Source organism: Pristiophorus japonicus, chromosome 16 (assembly GCF_044704955.1).
Source record: "Pristiophorus japonicus isolate sPriJap1 chromosome 16, sPriJap1.hap1, whole genome shotgun sequence".
In the NCBI taxonomy this organism is placed as follows: Eukaryota; Metazoa; Chordata; class Chondrichthyes; family Pristiophoridae; genus Pristiophorus; species Pristiophorus japonicus.
Genome location: NC_091992.1, coordinates 44,328,578 through 44,348,216, shown reverse-complemented (window position 1 = coordinate 44,348,216; position 19,639 = coordinate 44,328,578). Strand labels below are relative to the sequence as shown.

Here is a 19,639-nt window from a genome sequence, read left to right as displayed (position 1 = left end):
ACTGAGACCCAGTCCTTGAGAGGGAAGCAAATGAAAGAGCCTCAGTACTAGACAATGGCCCTGAAATTCCGATGTCCCAGGTCCGTATGAAGTTCCTACGGACCCGGGAAAGCATCAGAAAAGCTGGGTTTCAGCACGCAATGCGCATGCGCTGAAAACCGGCTTTTCCGATCTGTCAAGTTTCTGGCTTGACAGATCTCACGCATATCGGGAGCGAGGACACTTGCAGGGCAAGATTTCCGAATATCTTGCCCTGCAAATGTCCTCAAAAATCTTGTGCCTGAAAAAGCAGGCGTATAGCCTACTTTTACACGTGCAAGTGTTTAAAAATACATAAAAACATTAAAATTAAAATAACACATATGAAAACATACTTTATTTTAAAAACCCTACCCACTACGGTAAGTTTATTTTAAGGCATCTTTAAAAAAAGTCGGGAATATATTATTTTTTATAAGAACTTTAATTTAAATGATTCTTAAATGTGTCATGTATTTTTCTATTTTTTATTGATTTTTTGCGTGTTTGGGAGGGGAGGGGGTTCTCATTCATAATAATGGGAACTCCAACTTACGGAGTTCCCATTATTATGAATGAGAAAATACTGTACACCTTGATTGGCTGCCCAGAGCCATGTGACTACAGCTCCAGCCCTGAGCACATCCTGACGTGCACGCGCTCTGATGCGTAGGAGTGAGGGTCTCAGGCTTGGAAGTTCGAGCGGGCGCAGCAACAACAGGTAAGTGCGCAGTTTTTTACCTTTTTTCTTTAGTTTGCCCACGGGAAGACCTCTATTGGAATTTCAGGCCCTATAATAGCAGGACTCAAGAGTCTTTAGGGAGCAAGGTAGACCAATGTTCTCTCAACAAGAAACTGGCCCCTACAGAAATACAAATGACTCTTGGCTGGTGGGAATGAGCTAATCAAGCTGTTAAAATGCTTGCATGCATGCTAGACCTCCAATGGCATGAGTCACTACCACGCAATTATCAGCTGCTACTGCTATACACCTCTTTGAGGAAAGCTTGTTATTGGGTGCCACTGACAGTAGTATTTCAAGTATTCTACCATGCATACAAGAGCTCCAGTATGGGTTTTACATAATTAAGGCTGCATGGCACTAAATTGGCGACAAAAGGCACCAGTAAGTCAACAGGGTCCAAATATAGGAACAGCAGATGGCCACTCCGCCACTCAAGCCTGTTTCACCATTCAATTTGTCATGGCTGATTTGTACCTAAACTCTATTTTCTAGTTTTGATCCAGATTGTTTAATACCCTTACCTAACAAACATCGATCTATCTCAGTCTTAAAAATTTCAATTGGCCCAGCATTCACAGCGATTTTGGGGGAAGTACCAAGGAGGAGAATTTCCCTGTGCCCCGATTGGGGGTGATAACTTGCTCGGAGTGGTACTTCCTGCAACTAGCGCAGAAGTCCTGCCCCGGCCGCTGAATTGGCCTTACCGCCCCTCAGAGGAAGTGGAGCACAATCACGAGTGCTCCACTTCCTCTTGGGGTGGGGGTCCAGTGGCACTAATGGGGCGCGATTGGCAGCAGTGCTGACACTTTTCAACGCCTCGCCCTTCGCTTAAAGGGGAGGACCGTTGCGCATACTGCCCAGCCTCTAATGGTCTCCACTAGGCCACCAAGGCAGTGTGGCACTGGGGCTGCAGACCGGCACCACACTAGGGAATAAGCATTGGAGCTGACCGGTGAGTCAGCAAAACCGCCAAGATGGTGGCACGGGGTGTTCGGAACCTCCCCTTTAACTTCCGTCCCTCGAACGGACATCAACCCAGTTTGCGACCCGCAAGGTTGGCGCTGTCACCCACTCGTGCAGGGAAATATCCGCCGTGGGGTGGAAAGGGGTCAGTACGCTTTGCTAAGGGGTCACTGTGCACGACGATGACGTCATTGCAATTGCATGGCGGCCCTGAGAGCGAAAGGGCGTCGCAATAAGGGGCAATTTCGACCCCAAAATTGACACTACCCTTTCTGTGAAAAAGTGCTTCCTGATTTTATTGTTAAATGTTACCCAGTAAAGTGAGAAGAGCCGACAGCAATATTTGGACAAATTTTCCTGTATTGAGGAAACTATTGTAACTGGGCTTGAAGTTTATCTTTTACTTGATGACAAATGTAATTGTTGTATTCGATATTTGTCAAGAATATTTTTTTACTAATACAGTAATTATTTGATGCTTTTATAAATTACAAAATAGGCAGATTTACCTCCATATTTAGCAGCTTTAGCTGCCCCATATCCACCTACAATGACAGAGGATTGACAAGTTATGACAGAACAGAGACAAGCTAGAAGAGCAACATTTAATATCATACATATTAAATATATAGTTACTGTCGACATTGTTCTCGCATGGTGTGTTGCCTCCCTGGTGCCAGGGTAAAGGACATCACGGAACAGGTGCAGAACATTTTGTGGTGGGAAGAGAAACAGCCATAAGTTGTGATCCATGTCAGAAACAATGACGTAGGTAGGAAAGGGGTTGAGGTCCGACAGCCAAAGTTTCAGGAGCTTGGGAGCAAGTTAAAATCCAGGACCTCGAAGGTAGTAACATCTAGCTTACTCCCTGTGCCACATGCTAGTGAGTATAGGAGCAGTAAGATAAGACAGGTTTAATGTGTGACTGGAGAAATAGTGCAGGAGGGAGGGCTTCAGATTCCTGGGGTATTGAGACCAGTTCTGCAGCAGGAGGTGCCTGTGCATGATGGACGGGTTGCATCTCAACAGGTCTTGCAGGGAGGTGAAATAGTGCTGTGGGAGAGGGTTTAAACTAATTTGGCAGGGGGAGGGGCACCAGGATGAAGCATTAGAGAGGAGATACACAGTGCACATAGGAATGAGAGAGACAAACAAATAGACGATTAAACAGTATAAGAACATAAGAAATAAGAACATAAGAAATAGGAGCAGGAGACGACCATTAGGTCCTTCGAGCCTGGTCCGCCATTCAATAAGATAATGGCTGATCTTCTGCCTCAACTCCACATTCACACACTGTCCCCATATCCCTTGATTCCTTTAGTATCCAAAAATCTATCAAGCTCTGTCTTGAATATACTCAACAAATGAGCATCTACAGCTCTGAGGTGGAGAATTCCAAAGATTCACCACTCTCTAATGAAGAAATTGCTCCTTATGAGTCCTAAATGGCTGACCCCTTATTCTGAGATTCTGATTCCCTAGCTCTCGGCTCCCCAGCCAGAGGAAACATCATTCCAGCATCTAGCCTGTCAAACCCCTGAAATATTTTACATGTTTCATGAGATCATCTCTCATTCTTCTTAGGTAAGGAGACCAAAACTGTACACAGCACTCCAGGTGTGGTGTCACCAACTTCCTATATAATTGTAGTAAGACTTTTTAGGGCTGAGATTACAGCCCCCTCCCCACCCCCCGCCAGAAACGCGGCGCACTTACTATGTTTGAGCTATTTTCACCGCAACATGAAATTCGGTCATAATGGGTATCATGTATGTAATCTTCATGTAACAACACTGCATACTGTATACACCTAAGAAATGAACACCTTGACCACAGGGGGTGAACTTGTGGGAGACACTCCTCACCTGGTCATCCAGGTACATAAAGGGAGGTCCCACGCAGGGTCATCACTTCTTGGTCCTGTGAATAAAGGTTAGGTCACAGAGTGACATTGTCTGCAGAATGTGCCTTGTGTGGAATTTATAGTAGTGTGTAAGGACACAACATTTGGCGACGAGAAACGGGAATCAACGACTCACGAGAATGGCCACCGGCGCTTGACAGCCTCTAAGTTCACAGACACCTGCAGGGGGGAGATGTTACGGGATTTCTTCATTGAGGGCATTGGTCATGCCGGGATTTTCAGAAAACTAATTGAGACCAAGAACTTGACCTTGGAAGCAGCGGCGTTGATGGCTCAAACCTTCATGGCGGGGGAGGATGAAACCAAGATGATATACGCGCGCAACTGTGCTTCCAACGTGGCGATGGAGCAGGGAATTAACATTGTAAACGCGACTCAGAAGCCTGCAGGCAGACAAGGGCAATTCGACACCAACCAGGCAGTAACGGACTCCAGAGCGGGTCCTCAACAGAGACAATGACGGGTTGAACAGACATTTACACCATCACAAGGGACAATACGTCCCGGGATGGGGCCATTGACACCCACTAACAGAGTGCTCAAGAGTAATCAAAGCGACAATCAAAGAGGAATGCCTGGTAACAGCTCTTTTGTTCACAACAATCTCAGCTCATGCTGGAGGTGCGGGGGCAGACATGCTGCGAAAACCTGAAGGTTTCAACAATTCATCTGCAGAAATTGTAACTTCAGTGGACATTTAGCCAGTATGTGCAGGAAGCCCGCAGCAAGGCTGATTTACGAGGCAGATGAACCACAAGAGGGGTATGCTTGGGGCACAGCAATGGACGCTGAAGTTCAGCGGGTTCAGGTAGCAAACATACACAGCTCATATACAAAAACGTCACCTATGATGATGAAAGTACTATTAAACGGTACGCATGGAGCTGGACACAGGGGCCAACCAGTCACTTATGAGTGTCCAACAATTCGAGAATCTATGGCCACTCAGAGCTAGCAGACCCAAACTAGAACGCATTGACACGCAATTATGGACGTACGCCAAAACGATCATCCCAGTGCTAGGCAGTGCAATGTTGGTGGTCACACATAATGGATCCGAGAACTGGCTGCCACTCTGGATTGTCCCGGGAAATGGTCCCGTGCTTTTGGGGAGGAGCTGGCTAGCCGAGATGAACTGGAGATGGGGGGGGGGATGTGCACGCCATTTCATCTGTGGAGCAAAGTTCATGCTCTCAGGTCCTACAGAAATTTGAGTCACTATTTCAACCTGGTGTCGGGACTTTTAAAGGTACCAAAGTAGTGATACGCATCACCCCGGACGCCAGACCAGTGCACCATAAAGTCAGAGCTGTGCCGTATGTGATGCAGGAGAAAATTGAGAGTGAGTTGGACAGGTTGCTAAGAGAGGGCATAATTTCGCCTGTTAAATTCAGCGATTGGGCAAGCTCCATCGTCCCTGTCCTAAAAATGGATGGCTCAGTCAGGATCTGTGGCGACTACAAGGCCACTATCAACCTAGTGTCCCTACAAGACCGATACCCACTTCCGAGAGCGGAGGATCTTTTTGCCACGCTGGCAGGTGACAAGCTGTTCACCAAGTTGGACCTCACTTCAGCCTACGTGACCCAGGAACTGGCCAAAGAATCCAAGCTACTGACCACCATCACCACGCACAAGGGGCTGTTTGTCTACAACAGGTGTCCGTTTGGCATTCGTTCAGCAGCCGCTATCTTTCAAAGGAACATGGAAAGACTGCTCAAATCCATCCCTGGAACAATCGTATTTCAGGACGACATCCTTATCACAGGTCGAGACACTGAGGAACACCTCCACAACCTGGAGGAGGTGCTACGCCGAGTGGACCAGGTAGGCCTGCGACTAAAGAAGCCCAAGTGTGTGTTTTTGGCCTCAGAGGTCAAGTTTTTGGGCAGGGGAGTTGCCGCAGACGGGATCCGGCCTACCGAATCCAAAACGGAGGCGATGTGTCGTGCGCCCAGGCCCGGCAACACATCGGAGTTGCTTTCATTTCTGGGACTCTTGAACTATTTCGCGAACTTTCTGCCGAACTTAAGCACATTGTTGGAGCCGCTACACGTGCTCCTGCGTAAGGGTTGCGATTGGTTTTGGGGGACTGTCAGGAATTGGCTTTCAATCGGGCGCGGAACCTGCTTTGTTCTAATAAGCTGTTGACCCTGTACAACCCCTGTAAGAAATTGATTTTGACATGTGATGCATCATCCTGTGGGGTTCGGTGTGTGTTGCAGTAGAGTAATGATGAGGGCCTACTCCAACCTGTGGCTTATGCCTCTAGGTCGCTCTCCCAAGCAGAAAGGGGGATATGGAAGCACTTGCTTGTGTCTATGGGGTGAAAAAGATGCGGCAGTACCTTTTTAGCAGAAGGTTCGAGTTAGAAACGGACCACAGCTATTAACATCCCTGTTGTCTGACAGCAAAGCTGTCAATGCCAATGCGTCAGCTCGCATACAGCGATGGGCTCTCACGTTGGCTGCGTATGGCTGCACCATACAGCACCGGCCAGGCACCGAAAATTGCGCTGACGTGCTCAGCAGGCTTCCACTGGCCACCACTGAGGGGGTAGCGGAGCAAAGCGCTGAGATGGTCATGGCTGTCGATGCTTTTGACAACGCATGCTCCCCCATCACAGCCCGCCAGATCAAAATCTGGACCAACAGAGATCCCCTCCTTTCCATGATTAAGAAATGTGTCCTGACTGGGGATTGGGCGCCCGCACACTGAGCATGCCCTGAGGAGGTCAGACCGTTTCACAGACGAATGGATGAGCTCTCCATCCAAGCCGACTGCCTACTATGGGGCAGCCAGGTAGTCATGCCCCAGAAAGGAAGGGAAGCATTCATCAGGGAACTCCACAGCGAGCACCCAGGCATTGTGCTAATGAAGGCCATTGCCCGGTCACATGTATGGTGGCCAGGAATTGATTCAGACCTGGAACACTGTGTTCGCAGGTGTACGTGTGCCCAGCTGGGTAATGCCCCCAGGGAGGCCCACTCAGCCTGTGGCCCTGGCCCACCAAGCCATGGTCATGTATTCACGTAGACTACGTGGGCTCATTCATGGGAAAAATGTTCCTCATTGTTGTTGATGCATACTCAAAATGGATCGAATGCATCATATTGAATTTGTGGACGACATCCACCACCATGGAGCGTCTGCGTGCGGTCTTCGCGATCCACGGCTTGCCGGGCAACCTGGTTAGCGACAACGGCCTGTGCTTCACTAGCTATGAATTCCGGGAGTTCATGTCGGGTAATGGCATCAAACATGTCAGGACAGCACCGTTCAAACCGGCTTCCAATGGCCAGGCGGAACGTGCGGTCCAAATCATAAAACAAGGCATGCTCCGGATTCAAGGACCCTCCCTTCAATGCCGCCGATCGCGCCTCCTGCTGGCCTACAGGTCCCGACCGCATTCGCTCACGGGAGTCCCGCCAGTGGAACTACTCATGAAACGTACACTTAAAACTCGGCTGTCCCTCATTCATCCAATCCTGTCAGACATTGTTGAGGGTAAGCGCCAGTCCAAAAATGAGTGCCACGACCGTAACTTAAAGGGGAGATGTATAAAAATCGATGACCCTGTATTTGTTCTTAATCACGCTTTGGGGCCCAAGTGGCTTGAGGGTACTGTAATTGGTAAAGAGGGGAATAGGGTCATAGTGGTCAGACTTAACAATGGACAGATATGCCGCAAGCATCTGGACCAAGTGAAAAAAAGGTTCAGCATGGACACTGAGGAACCTGAGGAAAATCATGAGATGCTGCCCACACCACCGCCAGTGAACGAGCAACAAGAACCGTTAGCAGCATGCACAGTCCCTGTGGTCAGCCCGGACAGACCGGAATCACCACAGGTGACAGAGACTCATGCCAAGGTTCAACAACCAGAGCCCCAACTACTGCGCTCCACGAGAGAGCATCGAGCACCCGAAAGACTCAATCTTTGAGGCCATAAGATGTTGGGGGGGGGGGGGGGGAGGTGATGTCATGTATGTAACCTTCATGTAACTGTAACCTTCATGTAACAACACTGCATACTGTATACACCTAAGAAATGCACACCTTGACCACAGGGGGTGAACTTGTGGGAGACACTCCTCACCTGGTCATCCAGGTATATAAAGGGAGGTCCCACGCAGGGTCATCACTTTTTGTTCCTGTGAATAAAGGTTAGGTCACAGAGTGACTTTGTCTGCAGAATGTGCCTCATGTGGAATTTATAGTAGTGTGTAAGGACACAACAATGGGGACGGAAGTGCGGCAGAGAGCAGAAGTTCGCACACTAGAGGGGCTGAAGTTGGGGGCGAGCGGAGTGTTTGCCGCTGTCAGTCATCAGCATAGCGCTGATGAAGGCATCACACTGGCGTGTCACCATGTCTCTCCCCTTCACTTAAAGGGGAGAGCCACTGTGAGCTCTGCAATTATTTTAGTTAGGTCCACTGGGCCATCAGGGAAGATTTTGGCTGGGCCAGCGGCCTGGTCCCCAAGAGGGGTTGCCAGGCTGCCTGTTGGCAGCCCAGCTGAACCCAGGGGCATAATTGTTGGCTCAACCTGGCAGTCAGCCAACAACAAAAAAATGATGACAGCCATGGCAGTGCGCCCTCCCCTCCCCTTTAATGGTGACTGCATCGCCATTTTGAACACACTGCAAGCACAGTGCACCGATAGAAAAAGCGGCTGTGGCACTGAGCGACAGCAGCAAGGTTTTCTCAATGGAATTTTGTGCTAGGGGGGGGTGGGGGGGAACATCGGCGGGGCGCACTCTGTTGATGCACTTAGGACGATCGGCAGCAGTGGATGGAAGTGAGGGGAGCCAATAACCGCTGGGATACCGCTGGAGGGCAAGTTTCAAAATGGCAGCCATTCCACAAAAAATTGGAACACCAGTGCTACCGGAACGTTGAACACGGCTACCACTTCCTTCACTAAATCACTCTCAAATTAAATAATTTGTCACTGTCAGCCGTGGCTCAGTGGGTAGCACGCTTGCCTCTGAGTCAGAAGGTTGAGAGTTCAAGTCCCACTCCAGAAATTTGAGCACATAAATCTAGGCTGATATTGTTGGAGGTGCTGTCTTTTGGATGAGACGTTAAACCGAGGTCCCATCTGCTCTCTCAGGTGGATGTAAAAGATCCCATGGCACTATTTCAAAGAAGAGCAAGGTAATTTTCCCCGGTGTCCTGGCCAATATTTATCCCTCAACATAACAAAAACAGATTATCTGGTCATTATCACATTGCTGTTTGCTGCTTGCTGTGCACAAATTGGCTGCTGCACTTCCCATATTACAACAGTGACTATACTCCAAAAGTACTTCATTGGCTGTGAAGCGCTTTGAGACATCCGATGTTCGTGAAAGGCGCTGTATAAATGCAAATCTTTCTTTCAAATTCAATAGAAAATTCAGTCATATTATGAGCAGTCTTCCCAGAGGCTCCTTTACTACAAGGTTATTAATTAAACTCTCTTATTGCACAATACTAGATCTAAAATAGCCTGTTCCCTCGTTGGTTCCTCAACATACCGATCTAGAAAACTATCTTGAATACATTCCATGAACTCATCCTCCACATTATTACTGCAAATTTGGTTTGCCCAGTCTATATGAAGATTAAAGTCCCCTGTATTACATGCACCTCTAATTTCCTGATTTATATTCTGCCGAACAGTATAACTACTATAGTGGCCTATAAAGTATTCCCACCAGTGTTTTCTGCACCCACACTGATTCTACATCTTGATTTTCCGAGCCAAGATCCTTTCTCTCTACTGTCTTTATCCAATCCTTTATTACCGGTGCTAGTTACCACCACCCAATGAAGCCTTGGGTTTCTGCAATTGGCATGCCAAATCTAATTTGCAGAATAAAAAGAATGAGGATATTCTTGGAGTGGCCACTAGAGGGAATCGTTGCCATCAGCATTTCAATAAAGTGTAATTTATTACAAATTCATTCTCGGGATGTAAGCTTTGCTTGCAAGGTGGGCATTTACTTCCCATCCCGAGTTGTCCTTGAAAAGGTGGTGGTGGGCCTTCCTCTCAAAATGCTGTAGTCCGTGCGGTAATGGAACTCCCACAATGCTTTTAGGTAGGGAGCAACGTTCTTGTTAAGTGTAGTCTGGATGTCCTGCACAGGTTGCTCACCGGTTTTTACATGGGAGAAACCATGCATGCGCAAAAATTTTAATAGGCCGCACAGCCAGTTAAAGTGACTGTGCACAAAACATTTTAGAGTAAACATTGGTAGGAGTTCCATTTTTTTAACCCAGCGACGATGAAGGAATGGCAATATATTTCCAAGTCAGGATGAAGTGTAGCTTGGATGGGATGGTGCTCCCATGCGCCTGCTGCCCTTGTCCTTGCTGCATGCGGGCATAGACTGCTTCATTTTCTAAGGACTTGCGAATGGAACTGAACACTGTGCTATCATCAGCGAACATCCCACATCTGACCTTAGGGAGGGAAGGTCATTGATGAAGTAGCTGAAGATGGTTGAGCCTTGGACACTGCCCTGAGGAACTCCTGCAGTGATGTCCTGGGGCTGGGATGATTGACCTCCAACAACCACAACCACCTTCATTTGTGCTAGGTATTACTCCAGCCAGTGGAGAGTTTTGTCCCAGATACCCACTGACCTCAATTTTACTAGTGCTCCTTGATGCCACACTCTGTCAAATGCTGCCTTGATGTCAAGGGCAGTCACTCTCACCCCACATTTGGAATTCAGCTCTTTTGTCTATATTTGGACCAAGACTGTAATGAGGTCTGGAGCCGAGTGGTCCTGGCTGAATCCAAACTGAGCATCAGTGAGCAGGTTATTGGTGAACAAGTGTCGCTTGATACCACTGTCGACGACACCCTCCATCACTTTGCTGGTGATTGAGAGTAGACTGATAGAGCAGTAATTGGCCAGATCGGATTTGTCCTGCTTTTTGTGGACAGGACATATCTGGGCAGTTTTCCACATTGTCGGGTAGATGCCAATGTTGTAGCTATACTAGAGCAGCTTGGCTAGAGGTGTGGTTAGTTCTGAAGCACAAGTCTTCAGCATGACAGCTGGGATGTTGTCTGGGCCCATAGCCTTTACTGTATCCAGTGTGCTCAGCCACTTCTTGATATAACTACACTACTGTCTCTGGTTTTGTTTATTAATATGCCCATTTAAACTGCAAGAACACCCACCAATGCAATTATAGATGCGAGAGGTAATTTTCCAAATGAATGCTACTGGAGGCTCACCTGCCAGCCGTACACATTGGGAAATCGCAAGCATGTGATTTTCCATTCATTACCCTCTCCGTTAATGTATATGTACCAATATGCTAAATAAGCCCAGGGACAACAGTGGAGCTGCTTCAACAAACCATAATCTTTAATGATGCTGATTTCCCCTCAAGAAAATTGTCATAGAGTGCCAAAAGTGTGCATAGAAATTCTGTGGATAGAGTTCCACCACCATCTCTTATTTTTGTAATGTGATGATATCAGTATTGTGTTGCAGTATCAAGACTGATGGAATTGCACTATTAAAATCGATTACAATATAGTAAAATCAATATCAAGAGAAAACCTACCGGCACTGTATGGAATCCCATAGCCACCTGCAACACAAATAATAATGTCAGTAATGCAGTTTAACAGTAAAATCCAGACTAGATTAGATTAGACCCAGCAAAGAGTCTGAAACCAGCTATAAGATGTAGTAAAACTGAAAGCATAGTCACTGTTTAGTCATTACACAACATGGTGTCACTTATAGCTAGATGTTAATCTAATTGCAATGATGTTGTTGAAAGTACAATGGGCAAGATTTTGTGGTCAACAGTGGGCAGCGCCAGTGGTTCATTATACTTGTAGTTGCCCACAGACTTTCTGTGGGATAGTACACTGGAACTTACTGTGACTAGAAAGCCATTTTGGTGCAGCACCCACGACAGGGGATCTGGGACCTACATGAACAGGGCAAACATCTATGTACCTCCTTAACCAATCAGGTTGAAGAACTGTTATAGCACAGTCTGAACCATGAAGTGCAAGTTAGAATAGTTAATTCATGGTCAAACCATGTACAGAAAGTGAAATAAAAAGCGGAAAGAAAGATGCGAATAAGAGAGGGAAATAAAAGACAGAAAGAAACAGCTAAAAAATCTCCAACAATAATTAAAATCTGAAGGAATGAGACTCCACACTTTTAAAAGTTAATTTTCAGGACCAGGGAGGTGATTTGGCGACGACCATGCAATTAAAAATTTACTTACACTGAAATGAACAAGTCCCAATTTTTTCTGGGAAGTTGGTGTCAAATTTTGTTTTACAATGCTCCTGTGAAGTGCTTTGAGACATTTTACTATGTTAAATGCGCTATATAAATACATGTTATTGTTAAGAACCGTAACTTCATGCTATTCCATGCATTTAAATGCCGAGTGTCCTGGTGAGATACCGGGATAGAAAAGCTTCTGGAGGAGCAGGGCAACTCAGACAGCAACTTCCTAATTTACAGCTTTACCTGCGCATGTGCAGTTTCTGGAAGTTGCTGTCTGATTTACACGTTAATAACGGTGAGCGCCGATAGCCCCATCATTATTTTTACCGCAAAATTCGGGTTAGTATTGCTGAACCTATGCTAGATGTGTACTAGTGGTCAGCTGTTTCTAGCAATTCAATCTATGTACATCATTGTTTATTGACAACAGTGGCCTGCCTAATAATGATGTCAGGAACCAATAGTTCTACTTCCAAAGCAGTCTTACATCTAGCACCAGAATTAACCTTGCATCTCATTGCAACACCTTAAATTGCTACATTTTAAAAAAAGCTCAAAACACATGTTCTGAGGTGTAAATATTCTGTTGCTATTTGAAGCAATAAGTGACATCTAAAAGTACTGCTGAAATATGACCTTGGCTATAAACACTGGTAGCAAAATCATAAGGTTATTAATTATTTACATTATTTTTTTAAACAAATTTGGTAATAAAATTATAGTTATGATTTTTCTATTAAAAAGATATCAAAGGAGTTACTGATGAGCAGGTTATATGCATCCCTGATGCCCCTCTGCAGCTCAGAGTGGAGGGGGAATTTGGTTGAAAATACTACACACATTTATAAAGGATTTAGTCTACCACAAAATGTTGCACATTCTACAGGAAATACAGAAAGTTAGCATCTGGTGTTCAACTGTTAGCAAGCAATTAGGAAGACAGATGGCACATTGGCCTTTATTGCAAGGGGTTGGAATACAAGAATAAGGAAGTCTTGCCACAATTGTACAGGCTTTGCACAATTGTCAACATCCCAGACTCCTCCCACACCTGGAGTACTGTGCACAGTTTGGTCTGAGGAAGGATATACTTGCCATAGGAGGTGAAATGAAGGGTCATTAGATTTATTTCTCGGATGAGAGGGTTGTCCTATAAAGAGAGATTGAGTAGACTAGACCTCTATTCTCTAGAGGTAAAAATGATGATGGGGCTATCGGCGCTCACCGTTATTAACGTGTAAATCAGACAGCAACTTCCAGAAACTGCACATGCGCAGGTAAAGCTGTAAATTAGGAAGTTGCTGTCTGAGTTGCCCTGCTTCTCCAGAAGCTTTTCTATCCCGGTATCTCACCAGGACACTCGGCATTTAAATGCATGGAATAGCATGAAGTTACGGTTCTTAACAATAACATGTATTTATATAGCGCATTTAACATAGTAAAATGTCTCAAAGCACTTCACAGGAGCATTGTAAAACTAAATTTGACACCAACTTCTCTAGAGTTTAGAAGAATGAGAGGTGATCTCATTGAAACATCTAAAATTCTTAAGGTGCTCGACAGGGTAGATGTTGGGAGTATGTTCCCCCTGGCTGGAGAGTCTAGAACTAGTGGTCACATTCTCAGACTAAGGAGTCAGCTATTTAGGACTACGATGAGGAGAAATTTCTTCACTCAAAGGTTTGTGAATCTTTGGAATTCTCTACCCTCAGTGAGCTGTAGATGCTCAGTCGTTGAGTTTTTCAAGACCGAGGTCGATAGAGTTTTGGATACTAAGGGAATCAAGGGATATGGGGATAGTGCAGGAAGGTGGACTTGAAGTAGGTTAGCCATGATCTTATTGAATGGTGGAGCAGGCTCGAAGGGCCAAATATCCTACTCCTGCTCCTATTTATTATGTCCTTATAGGTTCCTCCACCAAGTTTATGTCTGATAAGGAAAATCTGTGTTTTGGAACTACAGATCTTAGAAACATTACCAGAAGGTTGTGTATGTGAACATACACTCATATATCCAAGTTTCAGGCCCTGCTACAAGTGAGCTGGAGAAGGACAAGCAACTGATGCTTAAACTCTGTACTTTCAATTGGTGGGACTAAAGTTTGATTTTTAGTGTGTTGCTATGGAAGATGGTGGCAATGTATTTGCACATTTTATGATGATTTGTATTGATCAACATGTTGCTCGGGAGAAGTTTTTGGTACTTGCTGTCGATTTAACAATTGCTCAGCCTGCACTTTTCAGTTGTCCAATGGCTAGCTAATGACTATCCTCCTGAGGGGTCAAATGATCCCATTGGCGTCATGTTGGTTCCAAGATGGCACTCCTGGTGATGTGGGATATAAGTTACTCCTCTGTGGAAAACTTTGCAATCAATTATAATCTATGGCTGTTAAGAACCCTCCAGTGCTGCCTTATCCAAATTGCTTAATGCAAGTTACTAGATAATTCAATTTTTTCCAAGTAAAACCGACTACATTAACAGTAGAAGATTGTACAAGAGCTTTTTTCCCCCAAAGTATGCTGTGAATTGTTGCTTAGTTTTTGAACTTTTGTAAAAAAAAGCAAGAGCAAGACAGTAATACAGGGTGCTGTTGATCAATGACAATCCAAATCACTGATTTATGTGATTTCTTCACATTCTGTTTCAAATTTGCCAGAAAATAGTTTTAGTTTCTCAATTATTTTTTTAATATGACTGCAGGTCAATTAAAAAGGTAATATGCCAGAGTGGACTAAAAACAAAGTTTGCAAACACATAGTCAACTTGTGTAGTGCACTGTGCTGTTCACAGCCAAATAATAACACATGAAATACAGACATAACACAATCAGGAAGAATAGAACCAGACTTATTGGTTACACTAAAAAGGAAGTTTGGAATTCATGAGAAGTTTCAGTATTGTGAATATTACTAACACTTAGTGAATCAGTCAGTCTTGTGTTCAACTGTCAGAAAACGCCCCACCCTGTCCTTCCGTTCCAGGGAAATTTCAGGTAGATTTCCTCTAGTGCTAGTGTAACAAAACTGTAATCATGTCCTTTATAAATGGATTTCCAATTCTGTTAGACATAGCACAGACAAAATCCTCCTCACAGTTAATAATATGGAGCAAAAATATGCATATACGTTTGGAGATATTACTAAAATACAAGGCAATACAATTATGAGAAACAATACAACATATTCAGAAGGATTTTGATCTTAGATTGGGGCCAATTGGCAGATGCAGATCAATACTGTTAAAATAATTAACATTGTCGTAGGAACCAGAAGAAGGAGCATGTTAAATTATATGATGTATATAATTATGTATATAATTAAACTAGTATATTATGCTGAACAGGAAAGAGATCCAGAAGTTGTTGTGGATTAATCGAATATCAGAATAGTGCTTAGATGCACTAAAGAAAGGCAAATAAGGTAATAGATTGGATTAGCAGAGTGGTAGAGTGCAAACTAGGGAGATTGTAGTGTTGCTGCATAAGGCATTAGCCAAAACCCATTTGGAGCATTGTGTGAGATTCTTCCATCTAACCGTATACACAGTATTATTGCCCTTGGGGTGATATGAAGGCAAGCAATAAAGAGGATTTTGGAGTATTGGAAATCTAAGTTATAATAAAAAGTATGTTTTTGGTTTCTTTGAAAAAGAGTGAATTTCAAGATGGCCTAATTGAAGTTTTCTGTATAACGAAGGCAACTGACGAAGTTGTTGTGAGCTAATTGATAAGTGGCGAAGGGTTTAAATGCCGAGGAATAAATGAAAGTTTAGCAGATTAAGAGCAAAAAGGGGTGTCAAATGTAACTTTTTACCCAAAGAATAATGAGTTATGGAATTAATTAAGATGGAAGGCCACTGAGGGAGGCAAGATTCAATTCGATTAAATGCACTTCTAGCGAGAGGAGAGATTAAATAAGTTTAGAAGGTGGGTAGATAGGGTTGATCTATTAAAAAGGATGGGTTTGTTTGGCCTGATGGTTGTTTCCTATTCCTAAAAAGTGGAATGGAAACACGAATGACAACTATTGAGAAGACAGTGAGAGGTGATAGTAACAGTGATAACAAGATCAGAGTGGCAACCGCATTGATAATGATAATACTGACAGCAAGTGCAATACGAAAGTGTTTTAAGAAATCTATTTTTCAATTAATTGAAATCATTGTTCATGGGTGACATATGAATGTGCCTGGATTTCCAATTTCCAAATTAGGATTATGTGCCACTTTGCTGGAATCTACCCTCCCACACTCCAACTCTGCTGGATCAGTACCCTCCCACATTATCTTGCTCGACACAGATCTTTGTATTATTAAATATGAAGAAAAAATGCACTGTACATACCTGGTAGTTTAGGAGAAAGAACTGGATAACCAACAGGCACTCCTACTCCAAAGCCGCCATAACCTATCAGAAATAAGGAGAAATGTCAGACACTGAGATTAATTTGAATATATGGGATTAAACGTGGGCAAGAATGGGGCGGGATGATACAAGAACATAAGAATTAGGAGGAGTAAACCATTTGGTCCCTCAAGCCTGCTCCGTCATTCAATAAGATCATGGCCGATCTTCTACCTCAACTCCACTTTCCTGCACTATCCCCATATCCCTTTATTCCCTTAATATAAAAAAAAAATCTATCAATCTCTATCTTGAATATACTCAACAGCTGAGCATCCACAGTCCTCTGGGATAGAGAATTCCAAAGATTCACCACCCTCCGAGTGAAGAAATTTCTCATCATAGTCCTAAATGGCCGACCCCTTGTTCTGAGACTGTGACCCCCTGCATCTACCCTGTCAAGCCCTGTAATAATTTTGTATGTTTCAATAGGTCATCTCTCATTCTTCTAAACTCTAGAGAATATAGGCCTAGTTTACTCAATCTCTCCTCATAGAACAATCCCCCCATCCCAGGAATCAGTCTAATTAACCTTCTTTGCACTCCCTCTATGGCAAGTATATGCTTCCTTAAGTAAAACTGTACACAATACGCCAGGGCTCACCAGGGCCCTATATAATTGCAGCAAGACGTTTTTACTCTTATACTTAAATCCTCTTGTAATAAAAGCCAACATACTATTTGCTTTCTTAATTTCTCCAAACAGTAGTGGTAGTGTAGGGGATGGCATCAAACAGGAAATTAGAGATGCATGTAGCAAGGGTACTACAGTAATCATAGGTGACTTTAATCTACATACAGACTGGCCAAACCAAATTAGTAATAATACTGTGGAAGATGAATTCCTGGAGTGTGTACGAGATGGTTTTTTAAAGTATGTTGAGGAGCCTCCTAGGGAACAGGCTATCCTAGATTGGGTATTGTGTAATGAGAAGGGGTTAATTAACAGCCTTGTTGTGCGGGGTCCTTTAGGGAATAGTGGCCATAACATGATTGAATTCTTTATTAAGATGGAAAGTGAAGTAGTCCAATCTGAAACTAGGGTCTTAAATCTAAACAAAGGAAACTACGAAGGTATGAGGAATGAATTGGCTATGATAGATTGGGAGGATTCATTAAAAGGCATGACGGTGGATAGACAATGGCTAACATTTAAGGAACGAATGCATGAATTGCAACAGTTATACATCCCTTTCTGGTGTAAAAGCATAAAAAGGAAAAGTGGCCCAACCATGGCTAACAAAAGAAATTAAGGACAGTATTAGATCCAAAGAGGAGTTATACAAAGTTGCCAGAAAAAGTAGCAAGCCTGAGGATTGGGAACAGTTTAGAATGCAGCAAAAAGGGACTAAGAGATTGATTAAGAGGGGAAAAATAGAATATGAGAGTAAACTTGCAAGGAACATAAAAACTGATTGCAAAAGTTTCTATAAGTATATAAAAAGAAAACGATTAGTGAAGACAAATGTAGGTCCTTTACAGACAGAAACGGGAGAATTTGTAATGGGAAACAAACAATTAAATAAATACTTCAGTTCTGTCTTCACGGAAGAGGACACAAATAATATCCCAGAAATGCTAGGGAACCAAGGGTCTAGTGAGCAAGAGGAATTAAAGGAAATGATTATTCATAAGAAAATAGTGTTAGAGAAACTAATGGGACTGAAGGCCGAAAAATCCCAAGGGCCTGATGATCTGCATCCCAGAGTACTAAAAGAGGTAGCCATGGAAATAGTAGATGCATTGGTTGTCATCTTCCCAAATTCTATAGATTATGGATCAGTTTCTACAGATTGGAGGGTGGCAAATGTAAACCCACTATTTAAAAAAGGAGGGAAGAGAAAAAAAAAGGAACTACAGACCGGTTAGCCTGACATCAGTAGTAGGGAAAATGCTGGAGTCTATTATAAAGGATGTGATAAGGGCACACTTAGATAATATCAACGGGATTAAACAAAGTCAACATGGATTTATGAAAGGAAAATCATGTTTGACAAGCCTACTGGAGTTTTTTGAGGATGTAACTGATAGAATAGATAAAGGAGAACCAGTGGATGTAGTGTATTTGATTTTCAGAAGGCCTTTAATAAAGTCCCACATAAGAGGTTAGTGTTCAAAATTAAAGCACAAGGGATTGGGCGTAGTGTATTGGCATGAATTGAAAATTGGTTAACTGACAGGAAACAGGGAGTAGGAATAAACGGGTCTTTTTTGGTGTGGCGGGCAGTGACTAGTGGGTACCACAGGGATCAGTGCTTGAACCCCAGCTATTCAAAATATAAATGATTTGGATGAGGGAACCAAATGTAATATTTCCAAGTTTGCTGACGAAACAAAACTAGGTTGGATTGTGAGTTGTGAGGAGGATGCAAAGACGCTGCAAGGCGATTTAGATAGGTTGCGTGAGTGGGCAAACACATGGCAGATGCAGTATAACATGGATAAATGTGAAATTATCCACTTTGGTAGGAAAAACATAAGGACCAAAGGCTTCGGTCTTCCCAATATTTAATTGGAGAACATTTCTACTCATCCAGTACTGGATATCGGACAAGCAGTCTGACAATTTAGAGACCGTGGCGGGGTCGAGAGAAGTGGTGGCGAGGTAATGCTGGGTGTCGCCAGAGTACATGTGGAAACTAACAGAGTGTTTTCGGATGACGTCGCCAAGGGGCAACATATAGATGAGAAATAGGAGGGGCCCAAGGACAGATCCTTGGGGGACACCAGAGGCAACAATGCGGGAGTGGGAAGAGAAGCCATTGCAGATGGTTTTCTGGCTACGATTAGATAAATAAGAAAGGAACTGGCAGGTGCAATCCCATCCAGCTGGACGATGGTGGAGAGACGTTGGAGGAGGATGGAGTGGTCACCCGTGTCAAAGACTGCAGACAAGTCGAGAAGTACAAGGAGTTATAGTTTACCTTCGTCACAGTGACTTTGATGAGAGCCATTTCAGTACTGTGGCAGGGGCGGAATACAGATTGAAGGGATTGAAACATGGAGTTCCGGAAAAGATGGGCACAGATTTGGGAGGCGACCATACGTTAAAGGACTTTGGAGGGGTGATGATGGCAGATTTGAAGGAGAGGGGGATAGTACCCGAGGAGCAAAAAACGTTAACAATGTCAGCTAACATGGGAGCCAGAAAAGGAAGTTGGGTGGTCACCAGTTTAGTGGGAATAGGGTCAAGGGAGCAGGAAGTGAATATCATAGACAAGATGAGCGTGGAGAGGTCAAGAGGGAAGATTGGAGAGAAACTGGAGAAAGGTGAGAGTTCAGGGCCAGGGCAGGAGGGAACCTCAGGAGGAAGTTTGG

At 44.1% G+C, this 19,639-nt stretch overlaps 1 protein-coding gene across 4 annotated transcripts in view; it reads right to left on the bottom strand.

Annotated features, from left to right (window-relative positions):
• The window catches only part of LOC139226469 (elastin-like), a 435,956-nt gene that overhangs the window by 303,768 nt on the left and 112,549 nt on the right, over nt 1–19,639 (bottom strand). For all 4 annotated transcript variants that reach the window (XM_070857261.1, XM_070857262.1, XM_070857263.1 and 1 more), the window contains exons 8-10: nt 16,262–16,324; nt 11,225–11,251; nt 2,236–2,271 (exon numbers count right to left, since the gene is read on the bottom strand). In XM_070857261.1, the coding sequence (XP_070713362.1) occupies nt 2,236–2,271; nt 11,225–11,251; nt 16,262–16,324 (126 nt within the window). The remainder of the gene's footprint in view (nt 1–2,235; nt 2,272–11,224; nt 11,252–16,261; nt 16,325–19,639) is intronic.